The following is a 16,706-nucleotide window of genomic DNA, read 5'->3' as shown; positions in this document are numbered from 1 at the left end:
TGTCCCAGTCTGGGCTCTGCTATACAGAGAGTACAAGAAGCTGATACCAATTCAGCTTTAACTACAGATTTATAATTAGTGAACAAAGTCAAACACGGGTTATGAAAAGCCATTTTGTACTGAGAAATACTACCTAAGCTTAAACTGTAGGCAACTGGAGAATGTTTACTTCAGCATGCCATGAAGTATTTGGAGGTCTTGCTGTTGATTGCCACAATACATTATGTACAATATATTGCATATTCAGACAAGGAACCGGAAAAATGCTAATAAGACAATACAGCCACCCCTCCTGTACCAAGCCCCATCAGTTCAACAGGGGGGCCTGGGCACCTGACCAGCAGGATGGCCAGCTGCACTTCCTGATTGCTGAAGCAGATCCCGTGGCACCCCCTGCAGCACAGCTGGCTTTTCTTCCTCTCCCACCTCCTGGTTTCATCTGCTGTGGGGGGAGCCATAGGGGAATTGGTTCCTGTATTTGCTTCCCCTCTCTGCTCACCTTCCCCCGCCACTCCGATCATCCCTATTCCTTTCCTCTGCCCTGATCCCCTTGTGTGCCCTCCCCGCAGCACTTCCAGCTTCTCTTCCTCTCCCTCCCACCAGCTGCAGCTTCTGCGGGTCACAGGATTGTGTTCAGGATGGAGAGCGGCAGAGAGGGGTGATTAATGTGTCATATTTATCGGCTCCTTCCTTTTGTCAATGAAAACAGTGTTCAGTACCTATCATTCCTGATCATAACTGAACCATAGCAAACATTATTTACCATGCTTCCATTTGTGAATGAACTGGAAGCCTCTGTATAGACCGACTCATTAATCTGTAATGTAGTTGAGGCTGCAGAGAAGGGGATTGAGGAATATCCTCAATCCCTTTCTTGGTCTCAAAAAGTGAGACATTAGGTCCCCAAGACCTCATTTATACACTGAGGGGTTTATTTACTAAAGCTGGTTCACTCAGAATCTCGTGCACTTAACTGAACAAGCTGAAGTTAGAAGCTGATTGGCTACTATGCAGAGCTGCACCAGATTCTGAGTGAACCAGCTTTAGTAAATAAACCCCACAGAGCTTTATTTATTAACTCAATACAGATTAATATTTTAGTTTTAGCAGGAACTTTGTAAGTTTTATTGTGTTTGTGTCCATTAAGAATGATTTCAGTATATTTGTAGCGAAAATATAGTTTTGATATTTTCTGGTGGTGGGGGGGCTGTCAGGTAGGCTTTTCAGGGCCCCCGTATTTCTTATAGCAGCATTGTGCATATGCATCCAATATTTTTATTACAGCCTAATATTAGTCAACTTTTCTATACAATAATTTTATGTCTCTGTTGTAGCTCTCCCGGAAACTCTGCTTCTGAGCACCAGCATAACAAACGGCATTTCCTATCTGCATTGTTTAATGAAGGGAATGCGTCCTAGTGTTGACATTGATGTGCAATGCTATAAAGATTCTGAAAAGTTGGGCATCTATTCTGAGGATTTGACTTATGATGAAGAGTTGGATATATACAATTTCACCTGGAGCTGGGAGATCAGCAATAAGGATTTGAAGTCTCAGACTTTATACAGGTGTGAAGCCGAACTGTCTATAGGTGAACAGAGGTTCAGAAGAGTGGGGATACTGGAGATACCTAAAGAAGGTACATATACATTATCTTATGTTACTGCAAACTCACCTATTTCTTCTATTTTACATTTTTTTTTCTAATTTGTATAATGAGTTTACAGTTTTACTCATATTTACGCAGCCGGTCCTTTTCTTTCTATTGGTAAGAGCTACATTACACTAGTTTTTGTCTAGCATTTTAATGGAGCAGCTAAACAGTGCAACACCTACAACTGGGGGAATCAATGCTGGAGAAGGATCTGGGTGTTCTGGTAGCTCACAAGCTTAATAATTGCATGCAATGCTAAGCTGTGGTTTCTAAAGCGAGCAAAATCCTTTCTATTAAAAGAGGTATGGAATGCAGAGAGAGAAAGATATCATTGATAGGACCTCATCAGGAATATGCAGTTTAGTTCTGGGCACCAGTTCACAAAAAGGATATTGGGGAAATAGAGAAGGGCAACCAAACTGATAAGAGGCATGGATCAGCTCATCTATGAGGAAAGATTAGAGGAACTGAATTTATTCTCTCTTGAGAAGAGGAGTTTAGGGGAAATATGATCAGCATGTATAAATACATCAGTGGTTCATATAGTGAACTCAGTGTAGAGTTATTCACCTTAAAGCAGAGCTTGTTTGCACCCCCCCCCCCCCCTCCACTGCCACATTTGGCACTTTTATGGGGGGAGGGGGAAACGGGTACCTGGCCATGGTGAACTGAGCTGAAAGTTTGGTCTACCCCCCCCCCCCCCCAGTCTTCTGGGACACTCTATAGGTTCCAGAAGACTATGGGACCAATCATAAGGCACAGTGTGACTCATGCATGGGCAGTAGGTAACTGAAGCTAAAAGGCTTCACTTCTGGTTTCTCTTACTGAAGATGCCAGCACCGGGAACCCAGATGCTAGTGAGGAACTAGCGCAGGTGACGATGGCACTGGACCCCTGGACAGGTAAGTGTCCTTATATTAAAACTACAGCTACAGTATTTGTGGCTTCTAACTTTTGATTTTTTTGGAGGGGAGCCTGGAACACCTCTTTAAGATCATCACAGAGGACAATGAGGCACTCTTTATGTCTAAAGGAAAAAAGATTTAATCTTCGAATGCGGAAAGTTTTTTTCAGAGTAGAGCTGTGAAAATGTGGAATAGACTCCCTCAAGAGCTGGTTCTGGCCAGCTCAGTAAATTGTCTTAAGAAAGATCTGGATTCTTTCCTAAAGAATAATATAACTGGATACCAACATTTATAGGTAATGCTGATCCAAGGGAATATCTGATTGCCTCTTGGGGGATCAGGAAGGAATTTTTTCCCCTGCAGGAGCAAATTGGATCATGCCTTACTGGGTTTTTTTACCTTCCTCTGGGTCAACTGTGGGTATAGGTTTGTGTATATAGGATTGAATAATTTATTTATTTTTCCTTTCTATTGGTTGAACTGGATGGACTTGTTTTTTTTTCAACCAGACTAACTATGTAACCTACTTGTAATAATTTTTTAATTTGTCCAGCAATGCTGAACTAATACATTTATGAGGAACACATAGATGTTCCATACCCATGGCAACCAGTTAGACATTATTCAGCATACATCAGACCAGTACAAGATGGATTATACTTGCTTGCTATGGATTACTGCACTTAAAGAGACACTACACTTTGTTTAAAAAAAACTCGATACAATTATGTGTTCTTAACTCAAAGAAAGTCCATTCTATTGCTCTCAACCTCCTCCAAATCTCCAAATTATGGGCAGCACAGTGGCTAAGTGGTTATCACTTCTGCCTGGCAGTACTAGGGTTGCCGGTTCGAATCCCAGCCACGGCACCACCTGCCTGGAGTTTACATGTTCTCCCTGTGCCTGCGTGGGTTTCCCCCAGGTACTCCGGTTTCCTCCCACACTCCAAAGACATGCTGGTAGGTGAGTTGGCTCCCGTCTAAATTGCCCCTAGTATGTGTATGTATGAATGTAAGTGAGGGACCTTAGATTGTACGCCCCTTGAGGGTTAGGGACTGATGTGAATGTACAATATTTATGTAAATTGATGGCGCTATATAAGTACCTGAAATAAATAAATAAGTAAATTCCCTTTTTTTGTTTTTGCTGTGATCCAACTTACTGATAGAGTGGTTTAATTTGTTCTCCATGGTCCCACTGTATGCAGGAACGTAGCCACCCTCTCTTGATGGTTCCCTAGATGGACTAGGGGCTATGGGATTTGTAGTGTGCATAGAGCAGTACACATGACCACAACTAACATGCACTACTGGTTCCAAACAAATGGAATTGACAGGGAAAAGGAGATTTGGAGCCCACAGAGGATGCTATAAGGAGGTAAAATAACACAGTAATAAATGATGACATGAAAAATAGATTACAGGGCCATTAATTAGTGGATGGGTATGGATTATATTTGGAGAATCAGAATATTGTTTTGGGTCACTTTAATTATCACTTAAAATATGTACTCTTCAGTAAATAAGGCCTCACATTCATTGCAATAATGCATAACATGTAAATGCTGTGGGGATTTAACAGCCTAACCATATTTACAGTACGCAAATGGTTATTTTATTTGGAAAAAAACGTGGCCAATGGTATAGCTATAGAAAAAAATTAAAACTCTTTTGAGCGGTGCCTTGTGTCTTTACAATGCAAGGTACTGTTTCCCCTTTTTTATTTCTCAACATTAATGGAATGAAATGACTTTAATGAAATTAACTGACTTTAATTTAATCAATGTGTCTGTATTTGTCTGTATCTCTATGTTCCATCAGTGTGGAAATGCAAACAGGGCAAACAGAAAATCATTGTTTTCTGTGTGCCCCTTTTGTAGAAGTCTCTACATTCAAAGCTCTACATTCAAGGCTCTAGGAAGCCATTAAAGTGCAAGATTTAATAAATTCTGTGTTTTGGTGACACAATTTTAATAATTTTCTTTGCTTTAATCATAGTGGGGACCAGTGATACTTTGGCTAGAACAACGCCTGACACTGAAAACCAAAACACAGCTATGACTACAAGAACACCCAAAATATTTTCTACAACCACAGGTCCCACAGCTTTATACACAAGAACCCCCAAAAAGTGGACCCCATCACCTCCGCCTACATCTAGCCTTGTCACCACACACAAGCAGCCCCCTACTTCAGACACAGGTAAACAAGTTTTAGCATTAAAGGAATCCAAGCTACCATTGCTGACCTTTCCTGAAAAGGCTAGTTACCTGGATGTTACCATAATGCTTTGGCTTTACACACAGAACACATATACAGAGCAGGAGTTTCTGACTTTTGTGCATTATTTGCTGTAGAATAAGTGCTGGAGCCAGGCAGCTAGCATTTTCAGAAGGAGATCAGCGGTGATAACCAATGAATTTTTTTATTTTACAAAAGTTTTTATTAACAGCTGGCATAGACATACAGAGCCAATTGACTGAGACAGTATGTTGGAATGTGCAACCCAAAGTACAGTTTCAATAAATAGCAAAATAAGAAAGAATTACAATGAGCAGATTGTTGCTTTAGTGAAACTGAGCATGAAGATGATGTTCTGATGTTCTTAAAAAGTAGAACATAGGTTCAGTGGTAATATAAAAAACTGAAAATGAAGATAGGGGGAGTCGAACCACAAAATTATGAGGAGATACACTGAGCTACAGTATATTCTCGGTCACAAGGCCAGAGGTGTCAATCAACTAGAGTAGTTAAAGAAATATTAGAAAAAGAAGACCTTCCAGGATGAACCGGAGGGGATTAAAGATGAAAAGGAAAAAGGTAAGAGAAAAGAGGGAGAGAGCAAGGAGAATAAGGGCTTGCTACCATCATGGTGCAAAGATGTCAACCTCTCCACACACGTTTCTCAAGGCAGCCCATGTATTTTTTAATACCTTACTCACATATTCCTTCACAACATCTTGTAGCCGACTGTTATCTGATGAGACAAATTATTATTATTATTATACAGGATTTATATAGCGCCAACAGTTTGCTCAGCGCTTTACAATATAATGGGAGACATTACAGCAACAATACAGTTCAATACAAGAGGGATAGGAGGGCCCTGCTCCTCGGAGCTTACAATCTAGGAGATATTTTTTTTTCAAATATTTTGACGTAACTTTGATGCAACTTGGATAAGACTTTGGCTTTCATTAATGATAATGGACAACAGTTGTACAATTTTTGCATGTATAACATTCAGATGCAACTTTCATATGACTTTTGAGGGTTTGCATTGCAGTCTATGGCACCCATGTTGCATGAAAGTCGTTACAAAGAAGTGCATGAACTACTTTGAAGTCGCTGCAACTTTCAGAAGTACATATTTGAATGGTTGTCATTAAAAAACATGGGGAACAACTTATCATGCAACTTTAGTGTCCAAAGTCATATGACAAGTTGCACACGTGTAAATGGAGCCTTAAATGACAAAGGGTTTTTATTTAAATATTTGTTTTTATTTATTTTGATGTTGCTTGTTGCAACACAGTGCCCAACACAGTCTAAACCCCTGGTGCCTAACCTGCAGCCCAAGGGCCATATGTGGCCCTCAGACCTCAGCAGTCTGTAGAAGGAACATTGATTAGGGTAATAGCATTGATCTCTATTAGCCTTATGTAACATGTTCCCAGTTTCATATTGGATTCTGCTGCATATCTCAGCTAAAAATGTATCCTGTCCACACTCTCTGACCCTCATTTCCTCTATTAGGTCTGCAGTTTCTGACAGTCCTCTCAAGCATCAGATATATTGAATGTTATGTGTGTCCCATTGGTGGTCAAGGAGGCCCCCTTTAGCTCCCAAGTTGACAACCTCTGGTTTAAACTGTATTTTCCTAGGTCCATTATGATAAAGGCAAGCATAACAGCCAATTTATATGATTTCATTCAAAAATGCAAGTCAGCCAAAATGTAAAACAACAATCCCAGTTATGGACCCAGGAATGCTTGAATGGTTGCCAGGGGAGCAGGGTACAGACAAGAACCAAAGGAGAACCAAACAGGTAGGCATAGATGTGTCTGCAATGTGTCCAAAGTGGCCTGGTAAATCCAGAATAGGAATGGGAGATATACACGACACATGATTGCATTCAGTCACCAAGTTGGGTCCAGAAGTAGGATTGTTTTAAACCTTGGCTGATAAGATTCTCACCATGTATTAACAAGTTCTGACTCCAGCCTCTGATGAAGAGTTCATTGAAATGTGTTGGACTTTTCCCACATAAGCAATGAATGCCATCCGGTTGAAGAATGTAGACATAGAATGTTGGATTGTGGAGACTAAATAGAAACCTGGTGCTTGTATACAACTATGTATCAGCCCTTGGTTTGATTTCAGGATGTGTTTTATGATTTATGTACAAATAAAATATAATTTTTATTGAAGTTCTGTTCTTGTTGTATACAGTGCCTAAAAAGTCCCATTAATGTGAAAATGTTTACAATGTGTAGAATTCGAGGGATGTTGGCACAGGAATAAAGAGTTTGATCACCTCTGCTATTAAAATTAAGTCATGTCTTACAGTTAGTTTTCTTTCCAAAGCAGCCACAGCCTTTATTGAAAAGCCTATGCCATGCCAGCAGCTACAGATTGATCACCTTACTCTCTGTGGGGAAGCAGTGTTCTCATTGCAAAAGTGCAACACACCGACTGAGTTAGACTAATGGCTCTGCAATCAGAAAGCTTATGTTCCTCACCCATTGGAGAGTTCTGGCTCCAACTCAGCAGCGGGAGAGTCACCCTCTGCAATGAGATTACTGTTTCCCTACAGGAGCAAAGTTCCAAACTGCAGCATGCTGGCAGGGTACATGCTGTTCTACTCAAGCTGTGGCTGTTTCTAGAAAAAACAAACAAACAAACTGAGACTGAGAGCATAAGCAACTGTGGCAGTTATCATTCATGGCATGCCTTGAATGTAACGGTCTAGGAAAATAGTCGAAAGAATGAGTTTAGTTCCACTTTAATAATTTATTAATAAATGCAGAGCTGCATTCATTTGTGTCTTTTACATAAACTTCAGTATACATTATTAAGTGTTATCTTGTGACTTCTTGTAACTACAACAGCCATATTATATTTCTATATCTCTATTTCTATATCAAATCAATTGTCAATTGCACTGATGATTGACATTTTTTAACTGAGAGCATTAGCATCTACAGTATATGATAGACCAGTGTTTCTCAAACTTTTTTCAATCAGGGCACACTTTAAAATTATGAACAATCTCGAGGCACCATATTCTAAAATGTAATAAAAACTAAATTAATAGATTTATCAACGCACAATATCCAAACATGTTGGAAATCCAAGAGGTAATTTATTCTTCCAAAGCAAATAAGCTTTTGCACACTGGTACTGACTAGTATTCCAGTGTTTCTTCTCTCCTTCATTTTCTCTTCCTCACTCAACTAACGTAACCCCAGTACTGAAGGTTAGGGGGTGGGACAGGCACCCGATGTCCTCCTTATCAACTAATGACATAACTGGTTGTTAGTACGTCGGTGGATGGAAGGTTGCAATGTGATTTTATCTACCCGCTGGCTTGTATGCAATTTCTAGCCATTTTGCCAAAGCACCCCTGAAGGCACCCTGGTTGAAAAAGGCTCTGATAGATATTCTGCATAGAAATTGTTTTTCATTAACTTACAACTTGACATTTTTTTTTTCTTTGCTTTGTTCACAGTGAAGGCCATTGATACTTTGGCTAGAACTTTAACTAATACTGAAATCCAAGACACAAATATGAGAACGCCTACAACATTTTCTACAAGCATGGATTCCACAACTGTGTTTACAGAAACCCCCAAAGAGAGGACCCCATCACCACGATCTACAATGTTTAGCAGTCTTGCTTCACACAAAGAGCTCTCTACTCCAGACACAGGTGAGCATGGAGAGAAAATGTTGCTGCTACTTAACACCATTATGTATTTTATGTATTGTGGAGCAACAATGGTGATATATTTTTCCTTGCTTTATTGGTACTGCGGATCACAGATCCTTTGGCTTTAACAGTGATAAATACTGAAAACCCAACCATAGTTATGACCACAAGAACACCGACAACACAGAAGACATTTTCATCTCCATTGTCATCTACTGAGTATAGCAGCCTCACCACTCATAAAGTTCTCCCTCATCCAGAAAAAGGTAAGCAAGAAAAGAAAATGCTTTTAGAGCAAAAGAGGAACTGATCTCTGGAAGCTGTGCCCAAAAAAGCAAGTAGTGGTCATGTGGTTTATCAGCCAATAATACTAAATTACCATGCCTTGTTCTGTCCATTTGGAGACAGCCATCTTGGTAGAGGCAGGGCTTTACTTCCTCATGTCAGAGTCTCCAGAAAAGAGAACAGTGAGCAGCACAGTAGCAACATCACAAATCTCACTCCAAATTTTAGAATATCTGATATTAGCAGTGCTAAGATCTCACATGGCAGATATAGTGCTATAAGGGCTATAGACAAAGCAGTTGCTGTGCACACTCACACTCCAGGAGCAGCACTTCTGTTTTTCTAATATTTGTAAATGTTCCCTATAACATAGCAACTCTTAATTTATAAGTTCAGGTCCATTTTAAAGAAAAATGTGTATAAGATGTGGACTGACCCTGCTGACTTTTCCTGAAAATGCTAACTGTCTGGCTGCCATGCAATGCTTGGATGCTTTTTTGAGGCACAGAACACACATGAAGCTCAAACATTTTTGACTTTTCTTTGACATATTATTAGTAGGTCAGTACACTCTTCATGAAAAACTCTGTGTAACATGATGTATCATGTAAAGTCTCTTATCTGATGATTCCAGTATATTAGAAAGAGTATTTTTTTTTACATATGCACCCCATGTTATTTATACATCTGCATTGCAGCCAGTGCTGGGACAAGTCCTCTGGCACCCAAGGCATGGAAACTAAAGTGCATCCTCCCTCCCCTAAGTCTACATTTACACTTGGGCGATTTGTAACTTGATGCGCAAAGCTCCAAAAATGCTCAGACTTAAAAAAAAATCACTTGTTCTCTATGGTACCTGTTTGTGCAATCATTTTGTGAACAGGCACCATAGAGAACAAATGATTTGTTAAGTTTGAGTGTTTTTGGAGCTTTAAGCTACAAATTGCTCAAGTGTGAATGCAGCCTAATTTGGTAATACAAAAACTAATAAAAATGGTAAAATAAATAAATAAATACAACCTAAACAAAGGGCATGAAGAGTTAATAAAACTAATAAAAGTCACCTTAAATTTTATTCAGTGATTTGTTCCTCTTATAAAGGCACTAGAATCACATTTCTGGCTCAAAATATTTTTTTTTGTATTTGGTGCTGCAAACAAACTCACACAAACTTAAAAAAAGATTATATATCAATGATTTAAAAAAAAATCTGAAAAAAGAAGGGCATGTAGGAGTTAATAAAAACTAATTAGGGGCTAAACTGGCTAAACTTTTGTTTATTAAAAGCTTGTGGTTATTTATTTTTACACAAAGCAGTAATTCATGAATGAAAGCAAATGTATCTTTCATTCCAAACTGAACACAAAGCAGGACCCAAGCTGTCAAACTGACAGTTCAGTCTTGCAGATTACACAAGGAAAATTACATATTTACATAGTTAGTCTGGCTGAAAAAAGACAAAAGTCCATCCAGTTCAACCATTAAAAAAAAAAGGTTATAATCCTATACCCACACATGATCCAGAGGAAGGAAAAAAAAAACCAGCAAAGCATGATCCAAATTGCTCCTGCAGGGAAAAAAATTCCTTCCTGATCCTCCGAGAGGCAATCGGATATTCCCTGGATCAACTTTACCTATAAATGTTAGTATCCAGTTATATTCTGTGTATCTAAGAAATAATCCAGGGCTTTTTTAAAGCAATCCACTGAGCTGGCCAGAACCAAATCATCAGAGCTAACTAGTAGCAGACCATGGAGTGGAGTGTTGCTGGTTACACAGGGAGAGCCACAATCTCCCAGGGCAATGAGCAGGACTGAGCTGTCAGTATGGTTGCTTTGAGTGTAACTGGTTTGGGAAGCAATTAAATTGATGAGTTTAGTTCCACTTAAGCAGAGAAAACTCAATGGTTCCCCATCTGCTACATGCTGTAACACAATATATTTTTAAGGGATTGGCTGCGGTGTGTGCAGCAAGGAGTGGTATAATGGACAGGGGTGGACTGACCGTTTGGAAACCCGGGCACTGCCCGAGGGCCCGGGGTCAGTAGGGGGCCCCATGAGATACCCCTGGTAACTTTTTCATAGGCTTTTTTGAGTTTGGGCAAGGACACAGAGGCCCCATGATCCCCTATTGCCCGGGGGGTCAGTAGGGGGCCCCATGAGATGCCCCTGGTACCTTTTTTATAGTCTTTTTTTGAGTTTGGGCAAGGGCACAGGGACCCCATGATCCCCTATTGCCCAGGGGCCCCATGAGTTGTCAGTCCGCCCCTGGTAATGGATAACCCTAACCAAAGAAGAAAGACTTTTTGTTTTTATAAAACCACTATACATAACATTTCAGCTGTTCAGCATTCCCTGTATTAATTTTAATTTGTGATACAGAATTTACACTTTTTTTTATAATATTAATAATAATAATTATTATCCAATTATGTTTCAGATGACATAAACATTATCTGGATGGCTGTTCCTGCTGCATGTCTAGCTGGAAGCATTCTAATTTTTCTGCAAATCTGGAGACAACTGAATAAAAAAGGTTTCTTTCAGCCCAGTCAGATTCACTGGTCAGATTGTAAACATGGTGCAAAAGATCTTGTATACAGCTTAGAGACTGAATCATCTCATTATAGATCAGTCAGATGAGGAACCCTTGACATTTACTGCATCACAAGATGGACATTTGCACTATACAACCAGAGCTAGAGAGCTACTGTGAAGAGACTGAAATGACTGAGCTGGTACAGATCCCTAGTTGTGTAATAATTTTCTTATATAAAATAAAATGTTTTTCTATGATCAAGCGTATAATGGAGTAGTAAAGCTTTCTTGGAGGTCAATGTATGTTAATGATTTTATATTGGAGCAATAGTTGATGTGTCATGATGTATAGGAACAACAATTAAGGCTAGTCATACATTATGCAATTTTCTCAATTTCCACATCATTATGCAAAGAAAATTTCTCAATTCCCACATCAACACAGTCAGTGTTGATGGGGAATCCTTCCCACAGTGCTATTGTGTTCTGTTGGCGGGGAGCACAGGGAGCCTTCCCACCAGCAGAACACAGTGATCATTGCTCGCGTTTGCAGCCGCAGGCAGTGATTGCAAGAAAGAAACCTGATGGGTTGCCAAACCGGCCTAATTGCAAGCCATCTATGGCCAGCTTAAGATAGGAGGACTCACAAAACAACACATTTATATAATTTGATTAATGAATCAACTGACTCAGGATTCTGAGATGTACTGTTGGCTATATGCTATTACTCAGGATAAACATGAGTGTTTTACTATTTCTAGAAGTTGATAACCAGAAAGTGAGAGGAAATCTCTAGATAGTGAGGGGAATTCTTCACTTAGTTATCATCAGAACAGATGTCCCCATTGGAAGATTTCCTCTCGCCTGTTCCGGTGACAGTTCAAAACTTCTGGATTTCCCATCACGTTCTGTCTCAGTGACAATGGTTTCTTGGACAAACATAGAAAAGTGAATTAACCCATCAGGGGACACAGATAGCAAGAAAAACCTGACTGAGGTTTTAACTATACATGCACTATACAATCAACTTCCAAATGCATAAAATGCACCAGGTAGCATCTAAAATGCAGGCATAGGCATACCAAACTACAGAAAATGACCAGAGGTAGTATAGAATTATTAGTGCATGTGTGAGTAAAATGGAATAAATGCAGGCACGGAGCTTTGGGAGCTACCCCTGCAAGAACTTTACCAGCCTGGTGATGATGTCACAGGGATTAATAAACTGTATTTCTCACTTGAAACAAGGTAAAAGAAAAAAGAACAAATGCCGAGACATGATTGGGGTGGGGGTGAGGGGGTTGGGAGTAAATTTGAGTTATGCCTGGAAATACAAAAAATCTAATTTACTTCCTAAGCTTCAGTATTGGTCCTTTAAATGAAACCTGCCATAAAAGATATATGGAAACTGCACCCATTGGAAATTTAGATCACCTGGCTGCCATAGTAAGTTTCAAGCATCAATATTTCTGTGTCTCTGACCTAGGGTGAACAAGTCAAGGGTCAGTATAATAGTTGTGCTTAGTACCTGTAATTATAGTATTCAGTATATGAAAGGGGTTGCAAAATGTATTTTTTTTTAATAATAAACATGTTATGCTTACCTGATCTGTGCCATAGTTTTGCATAGAGCAGCCCCTAACCTCCCCTACTGGCACCCTCGCTGACCCTCTCGGCTCCTCGGATGATGCTCCTATGCTGGCACACATCCCAAGCCAGTCTGTGTGCATCTACAGACACACACAGCGTGACTCAGTCCCACCCCCCTCTCACAGGATTTGACTGACAGCAGCAGGAGCCAATGGCTCCCACTGCTGCCGAGTCTCCTGTGAGAAGTGAGGGGAGAAGAGCTGCTGCAGACAGGCACAGCACTGTATTGTGCCGAGTGCATGGCTCAGGTAAGTGTTTAAAGGGGGTTGGGCTGAAGCAGCTGTTGAAAGATTTTTTACCTTAATGCAGAAAATACAAAAAGGTAGAAAAAATCTTTCCCCTTTATATCCGCTTGAATTCCCCTTTTTTTTTCAAGTTTCAAGGTTTTTTTAATTCCAAGTTAGTTATTTAGAACTTTTTCACATTTACATGCAGACCTAGTTGTCCAGGAAAAAGTGACAGTTACAAGGGTTGGGACAAACCATATAACACTGGAGGTGTTGCTTACAATAGTAATCTTAAAGTGTTATTAAACCTACATCATTAAAGAGGTCGGCACATGTGGTATTACCTGCTGTTCATACTCAGTCACTATGGGATTCGTTTTCTGTATTCTGCACAAAATCTGGTTGACCTACTGTTCATTGTCCCTCCCTTTTTGTCTGTGTTCCCCTAACGCAGCCTGACATTGTGTAGGCCAGCTGTTGTCACATCTACTGAGCATGCTCTAATTTCAGTTCCCTCCTAAGCTGTTCATTTCCTCCTCTTTCGTATCTATGCAGCCCATATGATCATAGAGTCACACATGTGGGCTTATACACTCCATATATGACAGCCCATTCCCTCCCTCCCTCCTCCATGTCCACAAAAGAGCTAAACACAATGGGGGCAGGATATTACATGTTGATTGATGGAGGCTTCACCTCCCTGAAATTCTAAGCACATAGAACAATAGACAAATGCTGGAGGGGTATGAAATAGCCCATGATTGGGAGAACTTTCTTTTAGATAGCCCACACCATGTTTTTGCATAAAAATAATAAACATTTGCGTTCAAATATATATTTACATGACTATTTAAAACATTTATTAGATATTATGTATTTTTCCACTGTATTTTGAAGGCTGCTTTGTTTTTGTTTTTTAACATGTGACTGTCAGCAGAGGATTTGAAAATCCTCCTGCTGATGTTTCTCTGCATATGGACTAGGAAAGAGCTGGGACAGGTGACAGCTGTATATTTATTAGGAAAAAAGGTACTTAATTTTTGTCTAAATTAAAATAAATACAGTGTCACCATTTACATAAAGAGAACAGATCATGTAAATTAAACAGTGTGTTTAATATCACTTTAACTTGTATAGTTTAAAATTTTCGAAATAAAAAATATTGCTGTAAAATGTGTTATAATATATGTATTTTTTTGTTTGTTGCATAAAATATAACTCCAGCCTTACCCCATCCAGAGGGTGATAATTCTGCCACAAGATTTTACCGCGGAATGAATGACATTATCATCCTATTAAGCCTGGGTTCACATTAGTGCAGGGCCAGTTTGCCGCATGACTTCAAGCCCCATCTGGTGCAACGTTCAGCTGTTCAGATGTGATTCAGGGGCGAATTGTTAATTTTGTGGTGGAATCTTTTTTAGATTGCACATACACTATATTGCCAAAAGTATTGGGACACCCCTCCAAATCATTGGATTCTGTGGTGCTCCAATCACCTCCATGGCCACAGGTGTATACAATCAAGCATCTAGGCATGCAGACTGCTTCTACAAACATTTGTGAAAGAATGGGTTGCTCACTCTCAGGTGCACAGTGTATTCAATCATGGTACCGTCCATGATAGGTTGTCACCAGTGCAATAAGTCCATCCATGAAATTTCCTTCTTACTAAATATTCCATGGTCAACTCTTAGTGGCATCATAACAAAGTGGAAGCAACTGGGAACAACAGCAACTCAGCCATGAAGTGGTAGGCCACGTAAAATGACAGAGCAGGGTCAGCGCATGCTGAAGTGCACAGTGTGCAGAAGTCGCCAGCTGTCTGCAGAGCCAATGGATAAAGACTTCTAAACTTCAGGTGGCCTTCAGATTAGTACAACAAGAATGCATAGAGAGCGTCATGGAATGGGTTTCCATGGCCGTGCAGCTGTATCCAAGTGTAATGCAAAGCGTCGGATGCAGTGGTGTAAAGCATGCCACCACAGGACTCTAGAGCAGTGGAGACGTGTTCTCTGGAGTGACAAATCACTCTTCTCTGTCTGGCAATCTGATGGATGTGTCTGGGCTTGGCGGTTGCCAGGAGAACGGTACTTGCCTCACTGCATTGTACCAAGTGTAAAGTTTGGTGGAGGGGGGATTATGGTGTGGGGTTGTTTTTCAGGGGTTGGGCTTGGCTCTTTAGTTCCAGTGAAGGGAACTCTTAAGGCGTCAGCATACCAAGACATTTTGGACAATTTCATGCTCCCAACTTTGTGGGAACAGTTTGGGGATGGCCCCTTCTTGTTCCAACATGACTGTGCACCAGTGCACAAAGCAAGGTCCATAAAGACATGGATGAGTGAGTTTGGGGTGGAAGAACTTGACTGGCCTGCACAGAGTCCTGACCTCAACCCGATAGAACACCTTTGGGATGAATTAGAGCGGAGTGTCAGCACCTGTGGTAGTGAGCTCTTAATCCACAGCTTGGGGTTCCCCAGGGCGCAGAGTCTAAGCCCCAGCCTGCTTGTTCACAAGAGCCCCTGATGGTGGGGATGGACTTGCAGCAGGCTGGGACCAGGTCGCGGCCCCCAGGTACACCCAGCTGAGGTAGAAGAGACTGCTAGCAGGAGCAGAGTACAATGGGAGTAGACTCAGGAGATCCAGTAGGCAAGCCAAGGTCAGTACACGGATAGACAATATAGGAGGAATGTCAGGGACAAGCCAGGGTCTATACACAGATATACTTGAACGAATTCTCAGAGAACCACGGGAGCTCAGACAACAAACATTGCTCAGGCAAAGTGAGACAGACTGAGCATGTCTTAAATAGACAGGCCAGCTAGGAGGCGGGCCAGGAAGTGATGAAAGGGAAGCACATAAAACTCGGGGAATAGCATACGACGCCCATAGGTGAGCACAGAGAAACACACATGTGAAGGAACAGCAAGGAGGTAAGACAAACAAACAAGAGGCTGCAGGCTAACTTGTGACACGGAGACAGAGTCAGTCCATTCTTGCCCTACATCAGTGCCTGACCTCACAAATGCGCTTCTGGAAGAATGGTCAAACATTCCCATAGACACACTCCTATACCTTGTGGACAGCCTTCCCAGAAGAGTTGAAGCTGTTATAGGTGCAAAGGGTGGACCAACTCAATATTGAACCCTACGGACTAAGACTGGGATGCCATTAAAGTTCATGTGTGTTTAAAGGCAGGTGTACCAATACTTTTGGCAATATAGTGTATGTGAACCAGAATCTGAATTTAAATCAGATGTGGTTCAAAACACATCCAATTTGCATATATGTGAACCGAGTCTCAAGAAAGTGTAGAAATAACACAACTACTTGAAGGATCAAACAAACTGCCCCTCATTCTATTGCTGGGTTGCACAATCATATTAGAAATAAAGACTAGACAAGAAAAGAAAAGCTATTGGAAATTCTGCTGTCCAGAATAACTAATAACCCCGCAACAACAACATGAAACCAAAGGACTCCTGTTCTAATGTTTAATTCCTATCCTGTCTCTCC

The 16,706-nt window shown here is 40.6% G+C and overlaps 1 protein-coding gene across 1 annotated transcript in view; it reads left to right on the top strand.

Annotated features, from left to right (window-relative positions):
- The window catches only part of MADCAM1 (mucosal vascular addressin cell adhesion molecule 1), a 35,888-nt gene extending 24,305 nt beyond the window's left edge, over positions 1-11,583 (top strand). The window contains exons 4-8 of the mRNA XM_089657462.1: positions 1,335-1,640; positions 4,558-4,761; positions 8,291-8,491; positions 8,605-8,757; positions 11,216-11,583. Coding sequence (XP_089513588.1) covers positions 1,335-1,640; positions 4,558-4,761; positions 8,291-8,491; positions 8,605-8,757; positions 11,216-11,418 — 1,067 coding nt within the window. The 3' untranslated portion in view covers positions 11,419-11,583. The remainder of the gene's footprint in view (positions 1-1,334; positions 1,641-4,557; positions 4,762-8,290; positions 8,492-8,604; positions 8,758-11,215) is intronic.
- Positions 11,584-16,706: the final 5,123 nt, after the last annotated feature.

This window comes from Staurois parvus, unplaced genomic scaffold, assembly GCF_062004578.1.
Source record: "Staurois parvus isolate SC_StPar_1 unplaced genomic scaffold, SC_StPar_1.0 ptg001003l, whole genome shotgun sequence".
NCBI classification, from domain to species: domain Eukaryota; kingdom Metazoa; phylum Chordata; class Amphibia; order Anura; family Ranidae; genus Staurois; species Staurois parvus.
This window is presented reverse-complemented; position numbering and strand designations above follow the sequence as displayed.